Source organism: Alexandromys fortis, unplaced genomic scaffold, assembly GCF_014885135.2.
Source record: "Alexandromys fortis isolate MF-2015 unplaced genomic scaffold, M_Fortis_MF-2015_v1.1 scaffold_88, whole genome shotgun sequence".
NCBI classification, from domain to species: domain Eukaryota; kingdom Metazoa; phylum Chordata; class Mammalia; order Rodentia; family Cricetidae; genus Alexandromys; species Alexandromys fortis.
Window position 1 is genome coordinate 2,894,800 of NW_026067961.1, and position 26,454 is coordinate 2,921,253.

The 26,454-nt window shown below is 57.2% G+C and overlaps 3 protein-coding genes across 7 annotated transcripts in view; 1 reads left to right on the forward strand and 2 right to left on the reverse strand.

Annotated features, from left to right (window-relative positions):
• The first annotated feature begins 3,486 nt into the window (after positions 1 to 3,486).
• Hes3 (hes family bHLH transcription factor 3) lies at positions 3,487 to 4,673 on the forward strand. Its single transcript, XM_050153255.1, has 4 exons — positions 3,487 to 3,546; positions 3,666 to 3,761; positions 3,841 to 3,922; positions 4,309 to 4,673. Exons 1-4 carry the CDS (start codon positions 3,487 to 3,489, stop codon positions 4,671 to 4,673), a joined length of 603 nt encoding a protein of 200 aa, XP_050009212.1.
• A 1,506-nt stretch (positions 4,674 to 6,179) lies between these two features.
• Gpr153 (G protein-coupled receptor 153) lies at positions 6,180 to 16,680 on the reverse strand. 2 transcript variants are annotated; one of them, XM_050153239.1, is made up of 6 exons: positions 16,459 to 16,680; positions 12,455 to 12,869; positions 11,761 to 12,190; positions 9,784 to 9,976; positions 9,201 to 9,385; positions 6,180 to 8,812 (listed from the first exon to the last, which is right to left on the reverse strand). In XM_050153239.1, the coding sequence occupies exons 2-6, from the start codon at positions 12,808 to 12,810 to the stop codon at positions 8,081 to 8,083; spliced, it is 1,896 nt and encodes a 631-aa protein (XP_050009196.1). In that variant the 5' UTR covers positions 12,811 to 12,869; positions 16,459 to 16,680; the 3' UTR covers positions 6,180 to 8,080. The 2 variants fall into 2 exon arrangements, with proteins under 2 accessions (XP_050009196.1, XP_050009197.1); XM_050153240.1 differs by having other exon boundaries at positions 6,182 to 8,743; positions 16,459 to 16,679.
• A 2,338-nt stretch (positions 16,681 to 19,018) lies between these two features.
• Positions 19,019 to 26,454, reverse strand: part of Acot7 (acyl-CoA thioesterase 7) — a 106,402-nt gene continuing 98,966 nt past the window's right edge. For all 4 annotated transcript variants that reach the window (XM_050153244.1, XM_050153241.1, XM_050153242.1 and 1 more), the window contains exon 9: positions 19,019 to 19,388. In XM_050153244.1, the coding sequence (XP_050009201.1) occupies positions 19,290 to 19,388 (99 nt within the window). In that variant the 3' untranslated portion in view covers positions 19,019 to 19,289. The remainder of the gene's footprint in view (positions 19,389 to 26,454) is intronic.

Below are 26,454 nucleotides of genomic sequence, written 5' to 3' on the forward strand. Positions count from 1 at the left end.
GCCTTTGCTGTGTCCCTGATAGTTAATTACACACAGCCGTCACTTGGTCCCACATCTGCGAGGGGGACAGGCTTCTTCCTCCGGTTACCACAGCACCCACAGTGCTCTGCAAGCCAGGCTCCTCTGTTAGTTAGCACCGGATTAATGCAGAAAGTTCAGGAAGGAAGTGTTCTCACCACTCAGGAGGACACTAGGGCTGGTTTCTGAGATGGGAAGTGGAACATCTGGGAGGGGTCTTGTTTGGGGGCTCCAAACCCCTTTCCCGCTTTGTTTTCAGACCTCTGTGTGTGTGCGCGCGCGCGTGCGAGCGCGCGCGTGTGTGTGCGTGTGTGTTTGTGTGTGTGTGTGTTTCAAAGTGGAGAAAGTAAATGGGAAAGGCACAAAGACACTGGGTCATTTTCAGCCTTAAATTCCTCAGTGTGAGAAAGGCGTGGGAGCGAGGGGGGGCTGAGAGCGAACATTTTTCCTTGAATGAGCGAAAGGGGCCTGGGTTTTCCCCCTTGCTCCTCCTGGGCCTGTACTCCTTTCCAGGTACCTTGGGGACTCTGAGTGCTAAAGACAGAGAGGGAGTTGGTGGCCTACATCCTGGTTTGCATAAGCAGGGCTTCTAAGTTGGTCCATGACCTTCTCCGCAGTCCAAAAGACAGTGTACCGTGCCCAGCTTGCTCATAGAGAGTACGGGTGAGCAGCTGTCTCTCCTCACCTCTGGGAAAGCATTGAGCTCTCCCTGGTGGGTCTGCCTGCGGGTGGAGGTAAGACGTCCCTCGTGGACAGATGGAACAGCCGTCCTCAGCCTGCATCTCTTTACCTTTTCCAGTGACCTTGCTGGATGCAAAAGTCTGGCTCTAACTTAGCGGGAGAGGAGGCTACCTAGAGGACGAAGCCGAAATGGGAACTACGCAGTGGAAGAAGATGGCTTAGGAGCTGGGGGCGGGCGGGCTGGCGGGGCGGGGGAGGGCGAGATGGAGGGGTCCCTCCTGGTCGTGAGCTTGCACAACCCTCAGCCATAGGAGCAGGCACGGGGGCGGGGAGGAGAGTTGTAGCGTTAGAGGAAGAAAAAGCAGGGAAGTCCTCACAGGTAGAGAAATCCATGCCCAAGGACCAGCCCCACAGGAAAGGGGCGGTGGGAGGCACGATGCAGTCAAGCAGCAGGCCTGTTAAACAGATCCTAGCAGAGTGCAACCGCTGAGAATCCGGTCCTGGCCCCGTGGCGGGCCTCACTTCCCCCAGCCAAAGCAGAACATTGCAGATTAGTACATTTTGTGGTCAATTTTCCACTACCTAAGAAACACTTAGCCACCCACATGAACGGCCCCACATAGTGCAGCCGGGATCCCTGGGCGTAGGCTTGGGAGGGGTGATGGCCCAGACTGTGGAGGGTAGTGGGGTGCGAGCGGGAGCAAGAGAGGGAAATTTAATAGTGACCCTAATTCTGGAGAGGGGGCGGGACCAGTACCCCGCGCCCCGCAGCGCGCCGGGAAAGCTGTGCGCAGAACCATTGGTTTGCTAATGCACCGGACTGAAAGGCGCGGGCTGCAGTTTATGGGGAAGTATTGTAATTACAAGACAAATTGCTCTGCTTCTCGCTTGGCTTGAGAGCGAGGAGGGTGGAGGGGACCCGTCGAGGTGAGGCGCGCGCCCGGCCTCCCTACAGATGTGCGGCAGCTGGAAGCCTGAGCGCCGCGGGGAGCCAGGAGTTTGGCCCCGAGAAGGCGGACGCGGGCGCGGGAGCCGCTTTGTACAACCAGCACAATGCCCTTAACACTTGGCTGCTCCCTTTGTGCCGAGCCTCCCGCCCGCCTGCCCCGCGGCGCCTTTGTACCTCGCCGCCACCTCCCCAAAGCCATAGCTAGGCGCGCGGAGGCCGTCCGGACCTGGCTGGCCCTGGCGCTTTAAAGCTACCCGGCGCGTGGCAGCGCTCGCCACTGGGTTTCAGCCCCATCACTAGCCCAGGGTACAAACCCAGCCGGACCTGGTCCACCCGCCCTGCGGTGGGGGCAGGAGAACGTTCCAGAGTTCTGGTCGCCTTTGCCCAGGCCTGAAAGGGGGAGGGCGGGTCTCGATTCTCCACGCTGCTTGGCGCTTGGGAGAGCACCGACAAGGTCCGTCAATGCCCAGAGTGGGGTGGGGGAGGGAGAGTGAAGGGGTCAGAAAGATGCCCGGTTTGGGGGCGTCTTGACCCAGCAATATCCTCGTGAGCCCCTACAGAGGTCATTGTTTTCATTCCGTGACCACAGAGAAAACTGTAGGACTTCCCGGATGCAATGGGAGTGGAGTGAGGGATTGCTGCCCTTTCCTATATCGTAGGTGGTCTCAGGGCCTCCTGTGTCCTCACAACATGGACAATGGACAGGCAGACAGGGGCATGCAATGCAGTCTGGACTGTCCTCGGAGCATCAGTGGTCCCCACCCCCGACTCCCCACCCACTGAATTTAAGAGAAGGTGCGCAGAACTGAACCCCAGTTGTTCTCTTCCTCCATCCCGCCCCCCACCCCTTCGAGACAAGTTTTCTCTGTGTAGCACTGTCCGTTCTGAAATCCTCTCTATAGACCAGGCTGGCCTCGAACTCAGAGATCTGTCTGCCTCTGCCTCCTGAATGCTGGGATTAAAGGTGCAAGCTATCACACACAGTTCAGTTGCTTTTCCTCTTAAAGACTGGTCCTTCACCAGGGTCACAAGCCTGGAAGCCTAGGGCAGGGGCTGGGGTGGTCTGCCTCCCCTCTACATTGGGTCCTATCAGTCAATACTCCAGGCACTGGGTCCTTGGATGGAGGAGGCTGTTGTGGCCCTGCAGGCGGGCTGCATGCTTTAATGGGACACATGTTGCCGCATGGCCCCCACAGGCCCCACTTGTGACTGGCTTTGAGCAGCCACAGGCAGAAAATTGCTACATTGTCCCGACATTAGAGCGACTAATTTAGCATCTCAGCGTGGCCAGAGCGTGAAAGGAAAGGCCAGCACTCCTCGCTGTCTTCATCCGGCCTCAGGACACCTAGGGCTCCGTCGTCATCATTTAGGGTGGCATGCAGCCCAGAAAGCTCCCTGTGACACTGGAGGACCACCAGAAGAATCTTGGGAGATAAGAAGCAGCGAGGACTTGGCAAGCAGAGACTGTGGTGAGGTTCAGAACCTACAGTAGCTGGCTCAACAGCGCCTGGAGAGGATGGGTTTGGGAAAAGTCTTCATACTGAAAGAGTAGTGGTGGGTCAAGGAAGAAATTTTAAATAAATAAATAAATAAATAAATAAATAAATAAATAAATGGAGTCCTCAGGGAAGCAGGAAGCATCTTGAAAGCCAGAGGCAGCCTGGGCCATTGGAAGGGGCCCCATGGAGGGACACGGGGACAGCTCTCCTGTATCGCATCCCTTTTCTGTCCCCTCCCCTCCCCCTCTGGGCTTTTCCAGTTCCTAGAGCCTCATTGACATGCAAACGAGGTACCCCTATAAAGGCACCACAGCCTACTGTCTGTGCAGACATCACAAAATGGGCACTGAGCCCACATCGAGGGGCAGCCCCAGTGGCTCAGCCAGCAGCTTCCGAAAGGTCTGGGGGTCCTGAAGGGTCTGGGATGAGGACTCCCGGGGTGGGAACCCCTGAGGTGGAGGGAATGGAAGCCTGGGAAGCTAGGGCTCTCCCTCTGAGGACTACCGGATGGCCCACAGATCTCCAAGCCTCTGATGGAGAAGAAGCGCCGTGCACGCATCAATATGTCACTGGAGCAGCTCAAGTCTCTTCTGGAGAGACACTACTCACATCAGGTAAGGCAGGAGAGGAGGGGAGCGACTACTCCAGCCCTCTCCAGTCTGCCTGTTAAGAGAACATCTTGCGACTTGGCAGATACGGAAACGGAAGTTGGAAAAGGCTGACATCCTGGAGCTGAGTGTCAAGTACATGAAAAGCCTTCAGAATTCATTGCAAGGTAGCGAAGTAAGGGCTCAAAGATCTACAATGAGACACTGGGAGGGACATGTGAGAGCTAGCCATGGGGTCTTGGGGCTAGGCGTGGCATCGTTTGCCAGTAAACCCAGCACTTGAGACGCTGAGGCAGGAGGATGGAGAGCTGGAGAGCCGGCTGAGCTACAAGTGATAGCCTAGGGTATGATGGGGGATGGGCAAAGGAGAAAGCCGGTGAGGAGGGTCCAGCTAAGGCTTGTCTGGCCTGTCTATAGCCTTGCAGCCTGAGTGTGAGCATAGGTCTGCACCACCCAGGAGACCATTTTCTACCTTGATGTCCTTATGTATCTCCCCTTCCTTTTATCCTCCACGCCTCTTCTGTTCCCTCCTCTCCTCCCTTCCTTTCTTCAGGACTCTGGCCAGTACCCAGTGGGATCGACCACCTGTCTGGCTTCCAAGGCTGCTTGCCCGGCGTGAGCCCGCGGCTTCGGCGTGGAGAGGATGGCAGCGGCCTGCGCTGCCCCCTGGTGCTTGAGCGCAGGGCAGGCAGCACCATGGACAGCGCCAGCCCGCAGGCGGTCTCTATTCTCAGGCCCAGCCTCCCGGCCATCTGGGCCCCTGCTTCCGCTGCAGGTGTCTCCCAGTCCCCGCTGTCCCCGTTCCCTTCCCCTGGAGGTCTCCCCGAGTCCTCTACCGGCGTTCCCGCACCACAACCAGCGTCAAACTGCCAAACCGAGAACCCGAGACCCGGGCTTGGGGTGTGGCGTCCTTGGTGAGTCCCAGGCAAGGATTCAGACTCAAGACCCTTCCCCTGCCCCATCACCCGCTGTCTAGTCTGGGGACACAGAAACTATTTGGGGCGCCGCTATGGTGATTGTAGGAACTCTTTCAATCGATGGCCTGGTGGGGCTGCAGAAAAATCCACGCAGCCACTTGCGGATGTGGTCTACGTGAATTCACCCACTCCGGTCCCACCCACCAGCCAGATCAGCTCCCTCCTCCCACCTCCAGTGGAGCTAGGAGAGGACGTGTGGAATGTGCCCCTTTCCCAGGGACCCGGGGCTGGCATTCCGCCCCTGACCCCCCTCTCCACGACTGCGTCACGGTGGGAAGGTCGCGATCGCCAGCGGCGCAGAGCGGACCCCTCACAGCGAGGAAAATCGCTGCCCCGCCCTGGTCCATTCAACCGGCCTCGGGCGCTCCGTTCCCACGGGCACAAAGCGCGCAGAGCCCCGCCCCTCCAGCGAGGGGCTCCCATTCCATCCCACCCCCACCCAAGACCTTCTCACCTACCATCGCACCCTTCTCCGCCTCCGCCCGGGGCCCACCCTGTGGGCGCTCTCTCCAAGATCCTCCCTTCGCAGATGCCCACGGCTGCAGGGTGCTGGTGCAGAGCAGGGGCTCCGCCCCTAAGGGGCATTGAGTGTGCCAATGTCGCTGCTTCGCCACAATCCCAGGTTCCACCCATCGCTGCATGGCACCGCCCGTGCAAAGCTCGGCACTTCCGAGAGCTGCGCATTTTATATTCTGAAAAGACGGGTGCCCCGGACCACATAGCGCTTTCTGAGCCCTAGGCTCTTGTAGTGCTCTTGCACCTGTTACCATGTGCTGCGACCACAGAGGAGGGCTTTTCGCTCCCAGGCTCCTGTCGTGGGCCAGCCTGGGGTCCAGCACCTCCTAGTACCAACGTGCAATTCTGAATAAAGACTGGCTGTTTGTACAGAGGCCGAGACGTGAGTATACCACGTAATATCAAGTTTGGGGCGGCTCTTGCCCTGCCGATAAACACGCTCTGGTCTACTCAGGATTCTCCACAACTTGGCTCTCCCACACTAACCCATCCCCACACCGCGGGCTTTCTGGAGCAAGGACCAGTACAGAGCCCAGCCCTGGCCATCTCAAGGTGGCCTCTGGTCAGCCAAGCTGGTGGGAGAAAAGCCAAGACTTCTCTCTCCTCTACCGCTAGGTGGCGGCCTCTCAGCGAGGACCAGAAGGAGTGGTCGGTGAATTCCACCAGAGTCTGAGAGCGAGGTGTCCAAGCCAGTCGTAGAGGTACTGAGACAACCTCGTAGGGGCGACCAAACCCTGGCCCCACGCACAGGTCAGGTTGCCACCCGTGTCAGAGGACCTTTCTCTGACTGGTGGGCTTTGGGGCCCACCCGCTGCTTCCTAGGGTTGTGGGCCCAGGTCTGTCTCGCTGGCCAGGACTGCAGCACCTGCTTGGAGAAATGGCAAGTCCAAGGGAATGGTACACCGGTCTAGACGTCAGGGGAGTAGCTGGTTTGGGCTGCAAAGACAGGTTTCCGTGAACCAGCCTCAGAAGGCTGTGTGCAAACCATGAGGACATTTTTTTTTATTGGGTCCTGTACAGAAGAGAAAAGCTGTTTTTCAAAAATCTACAAACGAATCCCTGACTCGGGGCTGGACGGTGGTATACAGTTAGCGTTCTTACCGGTAACCCGTGGCCGAGGTCCTTACAGGCGTCAGCAAACGGAGGCTGAACAAGGACTGGGAAAGAGCCCTAGAGCCTAGGGTGTTCTGCTTGGGGTTTGCCCTTAAAGTTTTGTAAAAAGTAGAAGAGACTTGGGGGGACCATGTCCCCGTTACAAGTATTGCCATTGAATACAAAACAGAGTGAAAACTGAAGGTGATAAATTGACGATCTGAGGCCGGTGAGGCAGACAGCGGCTAGCTGGTGGCCTCTGCCCCCACCCACATGACATCAGTCCCTAAAGGCACAGCAGCAAATGGGCCAGAGGAAGCTTCTCCCACGTCCAGAGATGGACAGACTACAGTCCCCTGCTCTACTCATTTGGGGTGGCTTATCTTTTGCTGACCCCATACCCAGGGACTACAGGGACCCTAGGATAGGGCAGTCACCCACCCCCATCCCCAGCTGGAGTTGGAACTCCGCCGGGAGAGGGAGAGGAGATGGGCCTGGCCACTGGGCAGTGAAAAGGAGGGGGGCACAGGCTGCTCTGTGCTGGCCTTAAGACCATCTCCAGACCTGACACGGCAGTGCTACCCCATTCCCAGCTCACAGCCTGGGTATTTCCTGGGAAGACCTATGTCCCTGGCACAGCCCGGAGAGAGGTCTACCCAGGAGAGCAAAGCCCTTCTTTGTGGCTGAGGAGGGGTAGAGGACACCCTTTGTGGGGCCTTTGCCTGCGTGGGTGGGAGACAAAGCTGGAGATGGGTACCAAGACAGGGAAGCCCACTTCCATTGCTTCAGCTCTCTGCACCAGGTACCCACAGCCTTGATGGCAGGATACAGAAGTGGCCGGCATAGTGGGAGTGGCCGGCATAGTGGGAGTGGCCGGCATAGTGGGAGTGGCCGGCATAGTGGGAGTGGCCGGCATAGTGGGAGACAGGCAATACGGTGGAGTCTTGAGCACGGGGACACTAATGGGGGCCAAGGTGGCTGTTATACCCATGGTGTTGTGCTTTAGCTAAGGTGAGTTTCCAAGAGGGCAAGGGTCATTGAGACGGGGAGGCCTCAGATCCGGGGGGTCACGTGCTGAAGGCTAACCCTCACAAAAGGCCCTAGACTACCTCTCGCATCTGGTCCATTCAAGTACGAGGGCACATAGACCAGGATTATTCTTCAAACAGCCCTGAGAGATGTATCATGGTCATCCACTCAACAGAGAAGGGAAACTGAGGCAGGTCACGGGGAAGCCTGCTCAGTAGAACTTGTTTGGGTTCTGAAGACCTCTGTGCTCACAGAAGCTCTACAGGTCACACCCTTGAGGGGAGGCAGATGCAGGGCCAGTAAAGATGAATGTCGTCCTGTAGCTTCTGGCTTAACCTTCTCCGAGAAGAGACTTTGTCCTTTCTCATGGTGGACGGGTCTCAGGGTCCCCTATATACCCAGTCTAGCCTCAGAGGGCTGGGGGAGGTGTACCAAGTGTGCAGATGCCATTCACTTCAAAGGCACAGTCTGTCCATTCCTGGGAGGTGCTGTGCTCAGCAGCAGGTCTGTGTCCTATGCAGCCATCAAGGGCGGCCATCATTCCTCCAGGCGATATCAGAAGGAACGAACCACAAGAGGAGTGCAGAGACAACCATCCAATCACCCCTAGGGTGGGTGGGCACTTGTCCCCGCTCCTAACACATGCGGTGGCATCTTTGGTGCAGCGCCTCTCCCATCTGTAGGGCGTCTCTGGAGAGGCCCGTGAGGGCCCTAGGACGCAGAGCCCAGTGAGTCCGAGTGCAGCGTGACGTAGCCCGAGGACTCGGAAGGCGAGCTCAGAAAGCTGCTGGTGCTTCCGCCGCCCACCACGTGCAAGCCTCCAGGCTCGCCCCACGACGCGCTCAGGCCGGTCTGCAGGGGTCCCGCATGCGCGCGCGTGGCCCTACGTCCATGGCTGCGTTGCGCACGGCCGCCAGGAGGCGTCGGGACCTCACAAGGCTCTGTGCAGTAGGAGGCGGCCGGGAAGGGCCGCGCTGGGGCGGGTAGACGACGCAGGGCCTGGGACTCGCGCTCGAAGGCGGTCAGCGCTAAGGCATCGGGCAGCAGCGAGACCGAGGCGGAGCGGGCGCCGGGCCCGGGGCGGCGACGCGGGCTGCCCGGAGGCGAGTCGTGGGTGCGACGCGGGCCGCCATCCACGGACGAGGGCTGCAGGGACAGCAGGCTCTCGGCCGAACGACGGCGCGGGCGGAATGGGGGTGCGTCCTCAGCGAAAGCCAGCAGGCTCCCGCGCCGCCGGTCGGGCCCCGCGGGCAGCATTAGGTGTGCCAGGGCTGCCAGGTCCTCGCCGGAGCTCCAGCGCGGCAGGAAAGTGGGCAGCGGGACGGCGGCCCATACGTCAGCGTCATCGTGGGAGAACCGCCGTGTGGGTGGGACCTGCGAGCACCCGGCCGGGCTGAAACGGGGCTGCCCTCCTGGAAACCCGCACTGATGCCTCCCCGCGCCCTGCAGAGCAGTGTGTGGGTCAGGGACTAGGACCCCCTGGATCGGTGCTTTGAGATTTGGGGCATGTGACAACCTCTCTGAAACTCGGTGTTGACTGAGCTTGGGTCAGTTGGAAAGTCTCATGGGGAGGTTCACAGACACCAATGGATCCCTCTTCCAGGGCACGGGGATGGGCCCACCCGCACAGACGGTGACCTCCAGGTAAAAACGAAAGGCTGACAGCCATCCACTGCCACTGATCTCGCGTGCGTGCGTGCGTGCGTGCATGCATGCGTGCATGCAAGCGAGAGAGGGAGAGAGAACGAGAGCAAGAGCGAGCAAGTGAGACAGAGAGGGAGAGAAAGAGAGAGAGACTTTTGAGGCCCCCTCTGTTCTGCCTCAACCTTACCTGCAGATACTGCATCCGATCCTCCTGCAGGGGCCGCAGAGGGTAGAGCTGGGGTAAGCCTCCCTCCAAGGCAGAGAGCTCATACTTGGCCATCCTGTCCAAAGCCACGAAGTCACCTCCGTAGCTGTAGTCAAGGGAGCGCTCCAATACTAGGTCGGGGGAGATGCTGCCATCTAAGCTGGTCTCTGCAGGACAGGATGGAAGCATGGCACCATGACAACGTGGGAGCAACAGGAAGGTTTTTAGGGATCCCCATAAGGAAGGGACTTGTTTGCAGAAAGGACAGGCAAGGTTCAGAGTTCAAATCCCAGCTACAGAACACTTTAGCTGTGAGGCTGAAGGCTGCCATATTGTGCTTCTTTGTTCCTCTGAGATTTGGGGTGGGAACACCACGGGACTAAACACCCCCACAGGCTGACAGCTCCTGGTACACAGACTATCACTACAGGAATATCTGGTGGTGATGAACATGGTCACCTAAGTGCCATGCGGTGGGGATATACCAAATGACTATTTCATCTGACACCCAGTGATCTCACCCAAGCGCCGCCCTCCCCAGAGGCCACCCCGAGGCCGTCCTTACCATTTTCAGAGTCCTCATCATTGGACATCAGGGCCATGCACTTCTCCCAGACTGCCTTGAGGTCTGCCCGGTAGCGGTCACAGGTCCAGAGGAAGACAGGGAGCAGCAAGGCCTGGGCCACCGAGCACCACAGGACACACAGTACCATCCAGGGCGCCGAGGCGTCAGCCCGCAGGCTACTGAAGCTCACCACCTGTGGGCATAGGGCTAGCCTGACCTACAGGGCCCTCCCTACAACATCCCTCCTAGCCACAGCTGCACCACCGGCATGGCAGAACCCATAACCCACTGCCCAGAGGAAAAGGAGGACTAGGTGGTGGCTGCAGGAAGCAGGCAGGGTCCCGTGCCCACCCTGAGTATAGCTCAGCTGTGCATGTTACCCCTCAGTGTGCTGGGCAGCAGCCTCACAGGTGCCCATGGGATGATGTGACGTGAGTTACTGCCACCTGCCTGCAAAGGAACGGGCCAGGAAAAACAGGCCTCAAGCCTGTTTCTGTCCCTGCCGTATCTTCCTGGGCCAATGGCCTCCTTAGCTCTGGCCCTCCAAGCTCAGACTCCAGAGGAGCCCCGGCAGCCAAAGGGCTCTTCCCAGGGTCCCCTCCTCAGTTTGGGAAGTGTTTAACGATGTTGCAACAAAACAAAAATGGGCACAGCATGTCTGTTCTGTGATCTGTGTAATCCTTGGAAAGCCGCTGGATTTCTCAGGGGCTCCATTTCCTCATCTGTGAAATGGGCTTTTTTTCCCTTCCTTTCTCTGAGACAGGTTTTCTCTGTAGCCTTGGAGTCTGTCCTGGAACTCACGTTGTAGACCAGGCTGGCCTGGAACTCACAGAGATCCGCCTGCCTCTGCCTCCCTAGTGCTGGGATTAAAGGCCTGAGCCACCAGTGCTTGGCTAGTTTCGCTCTTTAAAGCATTTATTTATGTGTGTTTTGCCTGCATGCATGCACACCACGGGCGTGCCCATGGGTAGCTGTGAATCACCATGTGGATACTGGGAGGGAACAAAACCCAGGTCCTCTGCAGGAACAGCCGTGTTCTTAACTACCAAACCATCTCTCCAGCCCCGAAGTAAGAACTGTTGATAAGTCTTGTGACAAGCAGAGGGGCTCCAATAGATGGCACCCACTTCCCAGCTCCGAGAACATGCTGGGGTGGCCCCTCCCATCTTTACAGGGCTTTGTGCTGCTCAGGGCAGTTTCTTAGCTCTTACCATTGACATAAAGGCCCCACTGTAGGTGAGGACCCTAGAGGGGGAGGGGGATTGGCCTGCGGGGGGGGGGGGCAGAGTGTCAGAGAGAGCCTGGGATGCAGCCCGAGAGGCCCTTGATTCTGAAGCTGCCCTGGATCTGGGTCTTCTCTGGGACTGTGTCCAGCAGCAATTCAAGGCTTTGTGGGCAGGCTGGCTCTGGTCTGGCTCTTTCTCTCCTAGACCTTTTGAGGCAGGAGTAAGACAGGAGCTGTTTACTGAGTGTAAACTTCAATCTTGAGCCAGCCTAGTCCAAGCTGTTCCACGGACTGCAGGCAGTCCCGCTGCACCTGGCTAGCAAGGCCTTCATCTAGGGAGCCTTTCATTTACCTTCTCCAGGCTTACAAGGAAGTGCAACTTCAGAGAAGGTGTTAGGGGCCTGCCCTACACCAATTCAATGTCCCCTACCCACTCTACCTACCGGCCACATCCTGGGACCTGGGCAGGGGAAGGCAGTTGCATTGCTTCTCATGGAAAAGGCCGTGGGGGGAGGGGAGAAAGTACCTCTGTGGTGTGACAAAAAGACCCTAACCTAGTCAGCTGACAAGGGCTCAAGTCTCATCACTTCTACCCTGATTTTAGGCAGGTTCTCAACCTCTCTGAACTCTGCCTTCCAAATCTGTAAAATGGGAGCAATAATTCACAGCTCAGAAGTCAAGCCTGAGGTTTCAGCCACCTGAGGCAGTCCCTAGGCTGTCCTAGAAGCTCCCTCCCCACCAGCCTCACCCACCAGCACAGGGAAGCCCATGAGGCAGTCATAGATGACCACGATGGTGACCACCAGGCCCGTAATCTGCAGCGAGGTCTTGGCAGGCTCCGAGCCGTCAATGGAGGAGCGACGCTTGCCCTGTGTATCCTCCACCACGATGGTGGGCACAGTGAAGGCACGGCGGTCTGCCCGGTGCCCCACCTGCATGGTCAGTGTCTGGAAGAGGGCAATGGCTGTGCAGACCACGCCCATGGCCACGCTGCCACCCACCAGTAGCAAGAAGCAGACGCCGAAGCCAAGACCGATCTCAGCCACGATGAAGCGGCAGCCGTGGGTGTAGAAACGCTCACTGGTATCGTGCCAGCCAACGGCAGGAAGGGCCGAAAGGATAAAAGACACCATCCAGATGCCCATGACTGTGTGCACCGCCTGCTTCTTGGCATTGCTCAGCCTGGCATGGGGCAGGGCAGGACAGAGAAACCTGGCGTTACTCACCAAGGGACCACAGAGGGCCCTGACAAACCTTCCCCACTGACAGTACAGTCTCTACCCAGCCAGCACTGCAGGACCTTGGTTCATCACTGTCCCTCTCGTCAGGCATTTGTGTGCCGTGACACCCCTGTTCAGTCATGAGTACCCCTACCTGCATGCCCCCCCTGCAGTCCTGGACCTTCTCACCCATCCTGACACAGCACACCCAGACGTCGGTGCTCACCGGTAGTTGACTGGCCAGCGGACCATCCACATGCGGTGGTAGGCGATGGAGGTGACGGAGAAGCAGGTGGCTAGAGTGAGGGTGTAGAAGGTGGACACGAACACCTTACAGAGGCCCTCGTTCCACTCATAGTCAGGACGCTGCCTCCGCAGCTGCACGACGGCGTAGGTGGCAATGGGCACCGCCACGTTGAGCATATGGGTGGCTGCCAGTGTGCACAGCAGGAACTCCAGAGGCTTCCACTTCCTCTGCTTGGCACCCACACTGAGGATGCCCCAGGCGTTGGCTAGCAGCGACAGGCCTCCACACGCCAGCCAGCCTACCGCACTGCCAGGCAGCCGCCGCTCATCACTCATGGTGCAGACAGGAGCTGGCGAGTGGCTGAGGCATCCTCCTCCTCCTCACGATGCAGCAGCTGGGGAGGGAGCAATGGACACTCAGTGAGAGATCAGACAACAGCACAGAGCTCCAAAGGAGAGGCGAAGTGTCCTGTATGGCCCTGGCTTACACCAGGCTGCTGTCCCAGAAGAAACTCATAAGTTGTTGGGCAGGAGGCCCAAGGGGCAGTATACAGGGGTGCCGAGTAAGTACACATTCCCTCACTGCCACTGAGTTTTCTTTATAAGATTTATGTAGGGCTGGAGAGATGGCTCAGTGGTTAAGAGCATTGCCTGCTCGTCCAAAGGTCCTGAGTTCAATTCCCAGCAACCACATGGTGGCTCACAACCATCTGAAATGAGGTCTGGTGCCCTCTTCTGGCCTTCAGGCATGCACACAGAAAGAATGTTGTATACATAATAAATAAATATTTAAAAAAAAATAAAAGATTTATGTAATGTACGTTCAGTGTTTGTACTATACGCATGCAGTGCCTCCAGAGTCCAGAAGAGGGCATCAGAACCCCTAGAACTGGAGTTACGGGTGGGTGTAAGCCACTGGATGAGGGTGCTGGGAACTGAACCCAGGTCCTCTGGAAGCACAAGTGTTCCTCATTCTGAGGATTTCCATCCTCAGTCTGGGATTTTTAAGGGACAATGTCTCACTATGCAACCCTGGAGAGCCTGGAACTGCTGTGTAGACCAGGCCCTCTCACCATCCCTACACAGACATCCCAGGCACTTTGACCATTTACCCAGCCCCCCCATACCTCCCTTTGCCTTCTCTGATCCCCCAGGTAACCTGTGAGGTAGACACGAGCTGGCCACCACTCTCACATCCACCCTGAGAGTGGGTAGACCATCTCTCATAGTGGGCCTCTGCACAGGCCCCGGCACAGCCAGAGACTGTGACCAGATCTGCATCACAGGCTGTGGGGCCAGGGGGACCAGGGCCCCATCCTGAGGAGCATTATGCTGGTTCTGTGGGGAAGCTTAGGGAACAGACAGCAGACAGCATATCTCAAAGCCTAGGGCCCAGGTACCACCCAGGGACAGCAGTGTGCTGGGAGCCAGGTCCCACACCCAGCAGGGGCTGTGAGGTATCAGCACCACGCTCTCGGCCTGGATCTCACCCAGAGGGAGCTATGGACTAGTGTTGTCCTGGAGTCTTCAGCTGGGAGTGAGGGACATAAGATCCCGGGCAGGAGGTAAACATGTAGGGGAGGTGTCATACACTACTTGAAGGCTGATAGGCAGGTCCTCCTGCCCCTCCCTCGTCCAGCCTGTGCTCCCCGTGTGGAGCACTGCACCCTGGAGCAGGCAGCATGCAGAGGGTCTCCATGCTAAGTGAAGGCTCCCTGCAGCCCTATTAGCTGCACTACTCAGGACCCAGCACACACACAGCCTCACACGGTGCCTCCAGGACGGAGGGACAATTGCAGTCACGCTTCCCAGCTCTCAGGCAGGGAAAACCAAATTGTCCCGGCCAACAGAGCAGACATTCTCTGCAGGTCTTGTCTACAATTTCTTTTCTTTTAAAAAAAAATAATTTTGAGACAAGATCACTCATTGTAGCCTTGGCTGTACTGGGGCTCTCTCTGTAGACCAGGCTGGCCTTAAACGTCCAGAGATCCTCCTGCCTCTGCCTCCCCCAGTGCGGGATTAAAGGCGTGTGCCACACCCAGCCCTTGTCTGCACAGTTCTTTAAGACTGCTGTGGACTCTGTTTGCTTTTGTGTGTCTGCCCCAGGCCTGCCCAGACTCTGACCCGGAGGAAGGGTCTACTGCAGCCTGCTGCAGGCAGGGCAACTTCTGCCCAAACATTAGGTCTGTCGATGCTTGCAGAGACTAGGGTGGGCGGCAGGGAGGCCCTATCTGACTGAACCTCCACCAGCATCTGGGTCTAGCCAACCTTCTCAGCTGCAGACTAGACTCCACAAAGGTGAGAGAGGAAAAGCTTTGTGGACTGGCCTCAGGAAGCTGGAGTCCAGCCCCAGCTCCCTGCTTGTTACTTCATACCACCATAGCACCTCCGTTTTCTAATCCACAAATGAGAGACAGTGCCTTTCTTGAAGAGAGTTGGTGCACTCTGCCAGGCAAAGTACTTAGATCGGAGCCAGAGGCACAGTGAGCCGTCAGTAAACACTTCCCTAGGCCAAAGGGAAGCATGGAGTAGAGCCAAACCGAGGTCCTCACCCGGCCTTCAATTCAGTGGTCTAGAGGACAGAGACCCGGGTACCGGTGGTGAGGGAGGCACATCTCTCCGGTCTTTAATGGGTGGTACTGCTGCCATCCTCATGACAGAAAGGCATTTCGATGGAGGCAGAGAGATAGATCACCTGCCAACATCTTTATGAACCCGAGCCAGGATTCAAACTGCGTGCACCAGACACCGACGTCATGGTCTCCAAGTCCTTCTAAAAAGTCCCCAACAAGGTACTTCACTGCTCCTAGAAGCAAGGGCTGTCTGAGCTGCTCGTCCCTGAAGGATAGATCCTAACCAAGCTGAGGGCAGCTGGGAGCAATGGGCCAGGACAGGCCATATTTGACCCCAGGAATCCTGGAGGCTGTATTCTGGGAGGGGAGGGATGTTCTGTAGAGTTGGGGAGGGGGACGGATACTAGATCCTCTTAAGTGAAGAGCCGGTGGGGACACGCGGTTGATGCCCACAGCAGCAGTCACTGGGGCCCAGACCCCACTGGGCCCCACCGCGATTAGGCGACTCTAGTCAGCAAAGCTCCTTCTGCAATGGATTCCAAGCGTCTCCAACATTTCCAGGAGGATGCTTCCCACCTCCGTACCGGGAACCCCCTCAAATCGCCCTCCCCCAAGGCAGGCCACTAAGCAGGTGAGACCATCCAGAGACCCTCACAGGCCTTGAAGCCTCCTCCCTCCGCAGGGTCGGCGGGCAGGGCCAGGCCGTGACGTCACGACCCCGGGCCAATGAGGCCGCTCAGCCCCGGGGCTGTATTGCGCAACAAAGAGAACCCAGAACTTGAAAGGATTCCCCGGGTTCGGGCTGCGCCCACCGGTCTCCGAAAAGCCTACGCTTGGTGATTTCGCCTCCTAGCTGGCCTCCGGTCTGCCTAAAGGTCTCCAAAGGCCCAGATGGACGGCGGCCCAGGGCACAGAGCGCAGTGCACGCCTCTTGATACCCCACTTATAGGTTTCGGTCTCCCGGGGTTCGGTTGGTATTTTTACCCGCCCCTAAAAGGCGCATCCCTGCCGGCCTGGCTCTTACAGATCTTCCAGTTTCCAGCCCCGAGGGCGCGTCCAAGCGACGGCCTGGGGAGCCAGTTTAGGGGTGGGACTGTGCCTCAAACCCGCACCCTCAGTTTGCGTTGGGCATAGGGGCCTGGGACTCATAAAGTAGCCACGCCTGCCTGCTGCCAGCAGCCAAGGACTGCACTGCCAGCCCTGGAGGCGGGGAGCCGAGGGAGAGGCTGGCTCGGAGAAGTTACCCTGAAGGTCCCCAAGTTGGTGGTGGCGGGGCGATCTGGCCCTAAAGGCTGTCCACGGCCACTCCGACGAACCCCACGTCCCACCAGGTGCTCGCAGAGCCTTCTTGTCCCGTCCTCCCGTCCGGATTTCCCCTTCGGTGCCCCTGGGCCGGGGCGGCGGCGCTCACCCAGCATTCGGGCGCCCGAGGCTCTAGCTCGCTGCTCCCGCCTCTGGCTCCGGCTGCGGTTCCCGCGCCCTGGCACTGAGACCCCGCCGCCAGGGGTTGCGGGGGTGGCTGGCGGAGGAGCAGCCCGCGGGTCGGGGCATCCTGGCGGCGGCTGCCGATGGCCAGAGCGCTGCGCTGCGCTCGGCCCCGCCGCCCTCCCTCCCTGGGCACCGCCTCCGCCGCGGCCGCGCTCGGCTCCCGCCGCTCCGCTGGCTGAGCTCAAGCGGCCGGGGGCGGGGGGGCGGTCCACGGCGCATGTCTCTGCCGGGGCCTCCGCGCCGCCCCCTGGCCGCGCCCCGCCTTCCCGGCCGCGTCGCGCTGGCCCCCCACTCCCGGCAGCCACGTAGCCCCAGCAGCCGCACTGAAGTCCCTTAGAGCGCACGACGGGACCCGCCCACGTTGGGGCCTTTAGGGACTGGGTCACTCGCGCGGCTGCCCCTAAACCGCCTGGAGTTGAAGGGCGGGCCTCGCAGGCCAGAGAAAGGGGCGTTTGGAGGTGGAGAACACAGGACAGGGGATATGGGGAGTCAGGGAGGAAGCCATGTCATGTTAGCATCCTTGACAATGAGGGACGGGATTCGTGCGCCTGAGGACTAGTGGCTTCTAGGAATCAGAGTAGCAGGAGGCTGGGTTGGGCCAACCAAAGGTTCCAAGTTAATACCTGTGCCTTGGGCGCTGCTGGGAACAGTGCGGGAACCTCGGGGCTGCAGGGTGACTGACCCTCACTGGTGGACTCAGCCTTGTCCCCTCTGACTCTTGGGTCAACCAAGCTGATTAGCAGAAGCCAGGATCTGAAGCTTGACTCCTGGCTCTTCCTCCCCTCCTGGAACCCACCTTCCGTCAACACTTCTGGTGAGGCTTGACACCCCTACACTGCCCAGCTCCTATGTGAGGGATGTGTCCTGTTCTCCACAGGAACTCTTCAGACCTCTCCAGTCAGAGCAGAGCTGACATCCTGACCCCCATCCAGGTGACACAGTTGGCACAAAATCTTCTGGGCCACTCAGGGCTGTGTGGGACAGGACCATCCTTTTGCCTCCCTGTGCCCACAAGGACCAGACACACCTTAGCTGCAGTCCAACAGATGCCTGGTGTCCTGCAAGCTACCTTCACTCAGGAGCTTACTTCTGTCCCTGGGTGCCAGGTGGGCCTTAGGGTCACTCCTCAGAAGTCGACATTTTTTAATAGAGGGTTCATAGTAATATGCAGGGCCTGGGAAGGCTCTAGGTGTGTCCCCAACACTCCCCAGGGTTTCTGGGAGTGGTCAGGGCTCCCGTGCAGTCGACCCTGGTTATAAATAGATTGCCAGCAGAGGGCGGTTGTAATCAAGTGTAGCATTTTATTGCTGGGTCTATGAAGGACATGCCTCAGAGAGCCCAAGGCCTAGGTCCTGCTTAGGATGCCATAGTGGGTCTGGGTTCACAGATCTTGCTAGTGTGCTTTCTGCTGGCCTGAGAGTGGCCTCATCACTGTATCAAGGCTGTCCTTGTGGCCTAGGCTGGAGACCTGAAGGTTGCCTAGGGATCTGTGGGACAGGCAGAGTTGATGTGGCTCTATGTGGGAGAGCTGGTCCTCTCCCCTACTTCCAGGCAGGAAGTAACCCCGTCTTCTGGGACCCAGGCCGAGACAGATTCCGAAGCTGAAGCTCTTGGCTGGTGTTTCTGCACATCTGGAGCCGGGTTCTTCCTCCAGGGGCCTCAGGGAGCTGTATGATAGGCTGCAGCTGTTGGCAGGACACTTTGCCTTCCCTGTGCGGTGTGACAGATGTTTGGGCTTCAGGGATAAACCCAGGCGCCACCTCTGGCTGTTTGGTGGGCAGGGGGTGGAGTCCTGGTCCCTGGAGAGGCCTTGGTGGCTATTTGTGTACCCCTACACACCTAAGACAGCTGGGTCACAAGCACACACACATATCCTGGTGACAAAGACAGCTCCATAGCACATATCAACTGCTACATACAGCACCACAGATGGATGTGCACAGAACCTCACAGCACATATGCATACAGTAAAACAGACATGCACATGTGCCCCACCACACACACACACACACACCGCTGCCTGCAGTTACACAACCACTCCCTGACTCCACTGACACACTGCCTCCCAGACCCTCATCCACACAAGCCTCTCCAAGTAGCCCCCGCCTGAGTAGCTGGGAAGTCTCCCAGCAGATGTGGCATCTGGACCTTCTTTCCAGGGGATGGGACCAGGCAGTGCAGATTCTCCCCACCCATCGTCTGCTTAGGCCCTTAAGCACAGAGACGGACAAGAGCCCTTGCCGAGGGGAGGCACACAAGACTCAGGCAGCATAGGGGCAGTGGGGTCCCAGGGTTCCCACTACAATACAAGGCCCCATGTGCAACTCTGAGATTCCAGAGCTGGTGCTGGGAGGGGTGGGGCCTGGGAGGAAGGCAATGAGCTCCAAGGAATGGAGGGCTGAGGCCACACACAGGAGGCTGACCCCCAGTGAGAAAACAGACCCCCCCCCACCTCAGACAAATGACCACCTAGGCATCATGGGTCCAGCCAGACAACAGCTTTATTAGTGGTGCTGGTTTCTTCACAGACCATTCAGTGTGCTCTGGTGTCCGTGGTGGCCTTGGGGACAACACTAGGGAGCAGTTACTGGAGGGATATAAATAAAGCTTTGGTGAACAGGTAACACTGCCACACAACACCACACAACACCAGCTCTCAATGGAAATTGGGGTTTGGCCATGGGGGCTACTTCTAAGTGACTGCACATGGGGCGGTTGCCACAGTGTGCTGACCCCAGGGCAGGAGGAAGACTCCTAGGGCTGCGGCTCTGTGTGGCCCTGTCGCTTCGCCTTCATCTGCAGATAGCGGCCTTTGCCTTCTTCAAAGCGCTTCTTCTCGTCCTCGGTCTCAGGCTGTGGCATAACAAAAGAGGGTATGTTAGACACCAGAGAGCTGGGGTGGAGGGTGTCTGCACTGTCCCCGGAGGGCACGTTAGACACCAGAGAGCTGGGGGGGGGGTGTCTGCACTGTCCCCGGAGGGTGATAAGGACCTCTGCCAAGGGCTTCAAGGTGGCAGGCACTAGTGTCCTGCACACCTTCCACAGCACGTGGAGTTCCCAATCCCAGGGAACAGCTGGGTTAGAAATTCTGTGTCATGAAGGAAAGCAGAACTGTCCACTCCAGGGAACAACTGCTCAGCCTTTGTCACAAAGGGAAGGCAGGGGCACCATGTGGGCTATGGCCTTAGAAAGGCCTCTGCCTTACATTAAGAGCAACAGTATCACCAGGGGGGAGGGGTTCCTACCACCCTGCCCTGGACTGTGAGATTCTCAGGCAGTGGCACCTTGGGCTGAGCAACTTAAGCAGAAGGGAAAAACATCAGCGGCAGGACCACCCGACCAGAGGGATTTAGCTGCAGGCTGGGTTTTCCTGGGGGATGGTTCCGACTGGTGTCTACTGGCCTACTGGGACTTCACTTTAGGAGCAGCCTGGTTTCACTATGAACCCCTGGGCAGATGTCATGGCAGCAGCAATTGGGTGGTTACTTTTGAGGTCCCATCTGTCTTACCTAAAGTTCCATCTGACACCGCCCTGGCCAAGGAGCTGGGCTTAATGAGCTGTGCTAATTCCGCTGGGATGGCATTTCACTGTGACATTATGAGGGTATCCGAAAGCCAAGGAAATGGGGCAGGTGCCCTTCATCCAGGATGACACCAAGTCCTGGCAGCTATTTTTAGGCCTACGTGCTTTATAGACTTTCAGTATATTGGCAAAGGAGAACCACCAGCCAGAGGACTTAATGTCAAGTCACCAAATATTCCCTTCCTCCAGCTTTCCTCTAAATGTCACCAGGTGTAAACTGTCCAGGCTGTGCCAGCTGGGCATCAATGGGACACGAGGTACTTAAAGACACGGACATGCTCTCCACAGGGGTTCCGGTTATTGTTTGCACACACGGAATGTAGCCCTGGCTGTCCCGGAACTCCTTCTATAGACCAGGCTGGCCTCGAATTCAGAGAGATTGCTGGGATTAAAGGCGTACGCCACCAATGCCCCGCCATACAGAAGTTTAGTTAGGGTTACCCTACACAGGAGAATGCTCCTCCCAGAAGACACAGGGTGCCAAATAAAAAGTGCAGAGCAACTCCCGAGCTAGGTGCTGCTTTTCTGACAGCCAGGACCCATGGCATAAGCACCTACACGCTAAGTGATCTCTCACGGGAAGCCATGTACACCAACACTGGAATCTCAAAGTAAAATCATTTGCTTATTAACTTAGCTAAACTGAGGCTTCCCCACACTGGTTTTGTCCAGTGCTAAGAAAACCGCACTTTCCGCTCATCCACCTGCTCACATGCTCTTTTCTTTTGGCCTCCAGAGCCCGGGGACACGGTGTTGTTGGCTATGAGCTGCCTGGTCTATGCTTTTTGGCTACGGCTATGAGTGTTCTGAGTTACCTCTCCCTGTGGGCTCTAGCAGGCTGGGAACTTGTGACTTTGGGGCTCTCTGATCATCTGTCCCTGTGAGAAAGGAGCTGCTCTCCGAGATCTTAAGTTCCTCCCAGTTGAACTGGCTCCTCCCCCTTTAACTACAGGAAGACTCTGGTGCCCTTAAAGGCAGAGGTTCCTCATTTGGGTCTTAGAGTCCAGAGGTGGACGGTAACGCAGAACACCCATAGCCATAGCCAATATGATGGGCTACAGTGATCAGTAAGTGGATCAATCATGCATGGGAGCAGAGCCCGGGTTTACCACGATACTGAATACCAGGCTCTCCAGATCCCAGAGAGTGAGCAACATGACATCACAACACACAGAGAGCATCAGACCCAGGGCCATTACGCTTACACTTGCTAACACACAGGGAAAGTCAGACTTTTACTTTCACATCCAGACGCTTACACCCGTCAAGGATGTGAGGAAACTTCCTTCCAGACAATGAAGTTTGGGAGGGATGGGGGGGGCTTCATTTGGGAATCACTGCCAAATAAAACAGTATGCAGACATCATATTGGGTATCATCCATGCAGGGTCAGGGATAGACAAGGTGTCCACGTCCAGCTGTGACAGAGACTGCCCGAGCCATTCTCTGTCACAGCCTCAGCAGCCAACAGGCCTTAGTGGCTTCAGCATGTGCCAAAGGCACAGGATGCTTGTCTCACTAGGACATGAGGGTAAGACCCAAGGAGGGAAATTGTAACGGTCAGCTCAGGGCGGAGGGCAAAGTGGGGTCTGGCGCTGGGCCTTGAGGCGGCTCTGGTGTTCTCTGATGTTCGATATCTGCAGTGACCTCGTCACCAGGATTTGCCCTCAGCCAAGACGAATGCTGCCTGGTGATGGGTGTGTAGGAGGGCGGCCAGGAGGGCATGGCCAAGGCTTTGCAGGAGCCTGGGAGGAAGGTGCCAACTGAGGCCTCATGCTCTTCTCTCTAGGGACTGTGGCTTGCACTCAGTATTCTGTGCCCAGAGATGGGAAAACAAGCAGGCCAAGGAGTCCAATTCTGCCTCACTGCCATCCCAAGACAACAAAGCCTCCTTCCCCTGGAGGGCCTAGCAGGGCAGGGCAGGGCAGGGCAAGAGCCAAGGACCATTCATGGCCAGCCTGAGGAGACAGCAGAGTCTGCTGCCTGCCTCACATGAAAACAAGGCCCCTAGCACCGAGGGGCTGGTGGGCTTCCTACCCAGTGACTAACAGAACTGCCGTGCCCTGTTGGGTCTGGAGCTGACAGGAGACAGATGGCTCCCTGTGCACAGCCCTCACCACGACACAGCTGCCACTTCCTACAGCCTGACCCCCTCCATGGGCAAAGTAAATAAACATACGGTGCTGGCTGTGCCGTTTCTCATGGAGTTAGGGAGGTAGGAGGAAGGCAAAAGCTCTTCCATGGAGACTCAAGACTGGCAACAGAGAAAAGGAGCTAGCAAGCACTGGGCCATCCAGCTCCTGGCTGCTAGAGTATCCACGTGCAGCCCCGAGCAGGTTCCCCATGCCATGCCAAAGGCAAAAGGCAAACAAAGGGAATTGTCGGAATGGAAGGACCTGTCTAGTGGGAAGGATGGACGCAACACAGGGCGCGGTCTGGGTCCATGGATCTGGTTGAGAAACCTCCCATGCACTATTGCTAGGCTCCCTCACCTGAAATAAGAACTCTGAGGGGCAGCTGAAGTATGGCCTATGGGACCTAGCATAGGTGTCCCTCACATGTGATCACAGGCACGGGCATCTGTGGAGTCGTTATCCTGCCTCCTGAGCCACATGCACTCCTAGGGCTGGAGCGTGTTCAAGGAGGCAACCACTGCTACCTCAAGGCAGTGGCCCAGGAGGAGAGCCAGATGGCCTGGGGGTCATATAGGTCAGCTGGGCCTTGAGGGCAGCTTGCCCACTCAGAGAACTGCAAGCCAAGGGTGATGTCGCACAGCCATAGGTTAAAAGTACACCGCCTTCTGGATGCTCAGGGCTCTGCCTGGCACTGAGTACCAAGCCCTTCCCCCTGCCTGGCAGCTCCAGGCCTCAATCTGCATCTTTTCCTCCCTCCTCCATATGTCCTGCCAAGTGCCATCTCCTGGGCCCGCTTCCACCAGAGGGAAGCCTGTGGCTTTCAGAGCCTCATGCTGCAAACCAAGTGTTTCCATTCTGCAGTCTCTGTGCTCAAGAACACATTTAGAACAGAGCACAGAGGATGAGTGGCTGACTTCTGCCCTCCACATAATCAATAGCTTGTCCTTTTTGTAATTAGCAAGTGTCTGGTCAAAGGAGGCTTCCAGAGGTGACAAAACACCTTCCTGTTAGCCAGAGGGACACAAACCTTAATTAGGAAGCCACACGGTGCACTCACTCTCATGATCCTCTGGGAGGGAAGAGGGGTACCAGACACTCACAGAATCAATGGAAGCATCTGATCAGTGTGGCTGGGGGACCGCAATGTGTGGAAGCCATCGGGCTGGACAGGGAGACTCAGCACAGGACTCACCGTCTCCCCAGTGAGAAGATGGAGAGAGTAACACAGTCCAGCTCTGCCTGAGAACCCGAGCACAGCAAGGCCAGGCCAGGCCCCTGGAAGGCAGAATGCACACTCCCGTCCCCTGCAGAAGTCTCCCCATGGAGAGTTATCAGTGCCCTTACAGGGCATCTCTTATCTGCGGGGATGGGCTCACACGGAATCCACTGTTCCCACAGAGCTGAGAAATCCCATGCATAAAGGCCACCAGGAGGCTGGGAGCAGGGGATCAGTTGTGCAGAAGGGAGGAGTCAGCCCCTGTGAAGCCTCTCCCATGGCACAGGCATGCTAGTCTCTGCAGCTATGTTCACAGCTCCCATGTTAGTTGTCTCCACAACAGCAAAGATAAGAAGGCAGTTCATTGACACGACAGCCCCGCCAGAGCTGGGTCCTCATCTCAGGCTCTGCTCAGTGGTCCTTCTCATCCTGGTGGAGGCAAGAAACTGGACCTGGACCAGCAGGATGAATAACTGATCAAAGCAAGGAAATCTTTTTGCTTGTTTTTGAGTTTTTTGCTTGCTTGTTTTGAGACAGGGTTTCTCTCTATAACAGCCCTGGCTGTCCTGGAAATTACTTGGAGATCGGGCTAGCCTCAAACTCAGAGATCCACGTGCCTCTGCCTCCCCAAATGCGGGATTAAAGGTGCGCGACACTACCACCCGGTAGGAAGTCTTAATCTACACAGGTGTGTGTAGCCTTCATGTTCAGATTCAAGACTGATGGCTTTCTATTTTATTTTTTATTTTTTTTGGTTTTTCGAGACAGGGTTTCTCTGTGGCTTTGGAGCCTGTCCTGGAACTAGCTCTGTAGACCAGGCTGGTCTCGAACTCACAGAGATCCGCCTGCCTCTGCCTCCCGAGTGCTGGGATTAAAGGCGTGCGCCACCATCGCCGGCTCTGACAGCCCGGCTTTCTAACAGACACTGACAGCACCGCCAATCAACTGCAGCAGGCTTGGCAGGGCCAGCACTGACAACACAGAAGTGACTGGGTGTGGCCGGTAAACTGCCCAGGACCGCAGCTCTCCTGCTGATGGTGGTGTGCTTTGTTGATCCAGGATATACAAGGGGCCAGAGCTGCCACCATAAAACCTGTCTTAGTGGCCCAGGCTTCACCTTGTCTCCTGCCCTTAACACTTCCTTTCTTAGACTGGAGTGAGTGGGCTGTGACCCACTCCTTCCCCTGCCTTCTGGCCAGTGATCTGGCAAGGCTCATCCCATCACACGGCATCCATGTGCCACACTGATTCGTGGTCAGTGGCTCTTGTACATCATGACTGGAGGTGACAAGTCCCTGTTCCAGCGTACTCTATTGGACTGGCCTGAGTGGACCCCCTTGGTGGACCTACGGGGGAAGAACAGGAGCAGCTCAGCAGACAGCTAGACACAGGTCAGCACACACTGTATCTGGTAGCCTGGACCTGAGGGGTCCTCAAGAGACACCTAAGCTTGAAGGGCAAAGGGATGAAGAGGCTGGGATGGAGACAGAGGCAGGCCTGTGGAGGATGGTATGTCCTCTTAGCTGAGCCAAACGCCTGTACGATACTCATCATGGCTCTGGGGACTACAGGGCTCACAGGTCTCTCTATGTTCCCAACAGTCAGCTTTAAGGTCCTGACATTTTTTTCATCAGTAGAGTCATCTTGCAAACCCAGAGGCAGAGAGATACTGGACAGAGAACATCCTGGACGTCCTCATCTGTGACTCATTCCCGAGAGCTGGCACAGTGGGGGACTGCCTCGCTCCTGAGGCTGGGCCGTTCCAATGCCTTCCTGGAAAAGATGCCCCAAACTGCTGTGCTTCCTGCCTCTGCCCAAGGCCACTGAGAACCACTCTATAGATAAGTGAATGAAGATAGCCTCGGCTAGCCAAGGGACAAGATGGCAGTGTCCCAACCACAGAAGTGTTTGATGGTCCTGTGTGTGGACCCAGAGTTCTCCAGCTTGAACATGGCCCCTCAGAAAGCTGCAGAAGCCTGTTGGCTGAGCTGTCCATGAGCCCCTGTCCCCTACCCCAGGGAAGCAGGATGTGTGTCCCTTCTGCAGTGCTGGGCCAGGAGCTGTAGCCTCCCTCTGTCTGGGCCCCTCTGTGCTATGGGACTGGGATCAGACTTGGGGACCGCGGGGAAGGGAGCTGACTGCCATAGAAATTCATGTCCTGTCTCCTCCTTAGCATAATGGCTCGATGGGTTTTCGAATGAGTTGTTATTGAACCATACAGAGGGACCTCAAAGAGCAGCAGTATGGCTGCTAATGACTCCAGTCAGGTACCAAGGCCCTAAGATGGAAGGGGCAGCCAGCAGCCAAGGTCTCCTTCTACCCACAACCCCACAGCACATCACCAAGACACAGCTTTGACACCACACTGCAGACAGTTAAAAGGCAGCATTTCAGCTACCAAGGCTGGGGCAGAAGGCTGACAGACCCTTGGTCACATGTCACACCTCCTGGCTAGCTGAAATAGACTGGGTGGCTCTGTACCCACTGTGCAGATGTGTCCACTGAGGTTGGAGGTAAAGCAGCAGAATGAGTCCCAAGGGCAGGAAGTGGGTGCATTCTGGAATATCCTGGGGTCTGTGCTGAGCCCAGGAGAGAGAGGCTGCAGAGAAACTGGGTTTCAGCCTCTGTGGGAAATCAGAGGCCCGGGATTAAACACTACTCAGGCCAGTGCCAGGTGGTGGTGTGGCCACCCGGGAAAGGTGTGGCACTGTGTACCAAATGCCAAGATGGCTCTGAAATCACCTGGGGCCGACACAAAGTTCCCTGTGTGCGGCAGGCGAGGCGGAGCAGGTGTGTGAGAGCTAACAGGTTCTTGGTCACATTGCAGGCTCTGGCTGCAGCCCCATTGCGGACACCTGTCCCAGAACCTGAACTGAGGCCAACACTCCCAAGGCCAAACCAGCAGGTCTGATTCCAAGGAGGTACAATGCAGTCTGGAAGCAGTGAGCTGCCCTCCTCTGGCCTGACAACTGCGAAGACTGGAGA

What these genes read in the sequence shown, in the direction of transcription:
- Hes3 (XM_050153255.1), top strand. Translation starts at nt 3,487, where the DNA reads ATGGGCACTGAGCCCACATCGAGGGGCAGCCCCAGTGGCTCAGCCAGC. An exon ending in AGAGACACTACTCACATCAG is followed by an intron (nt 3,762 to 3,840) that starts GTAAGGCAGGAG and finishes GCGACTTGGCAG; the next exon opens with ATACGGAAACGGAAGTTGGA. An exon ending in CCTTCAGAATTCATTGCAAG is followed by an intron (nt 3,923 to 4,308) that starts GTAGCGAAGTAA and finishes TCCTTTCTTCAG; the next exon opens with GACTCTGGCCAGTACCCAGT.
- Gpr153 (XM_050153239.1), bottom strand. Translation starts at nt 12,810, where the DNA reads ATGAGTGATGAGCGGCGGCTGCCTGGCAGTGCGGTAGGCTGGCTGGCG. An exon ending in CGCTGGCCAGTCAACTACCG is followed by an intron (nt 12,191 to 12,454) that starts GTGAGCACCGAC and finishes GCCCCATGCCAG; the next exon opens with GCTGAGCAATGCCAAGAAGC. An exon ending in ATCGGATGCAGTATCTGCAG is followed by an intron (nt 8,813 to 9,200) that starts GTAAGGTTGAGG and finishes ACTGCTCTGCAG; the next exon opens with GGCGCGGGGAGGCATCAGTG.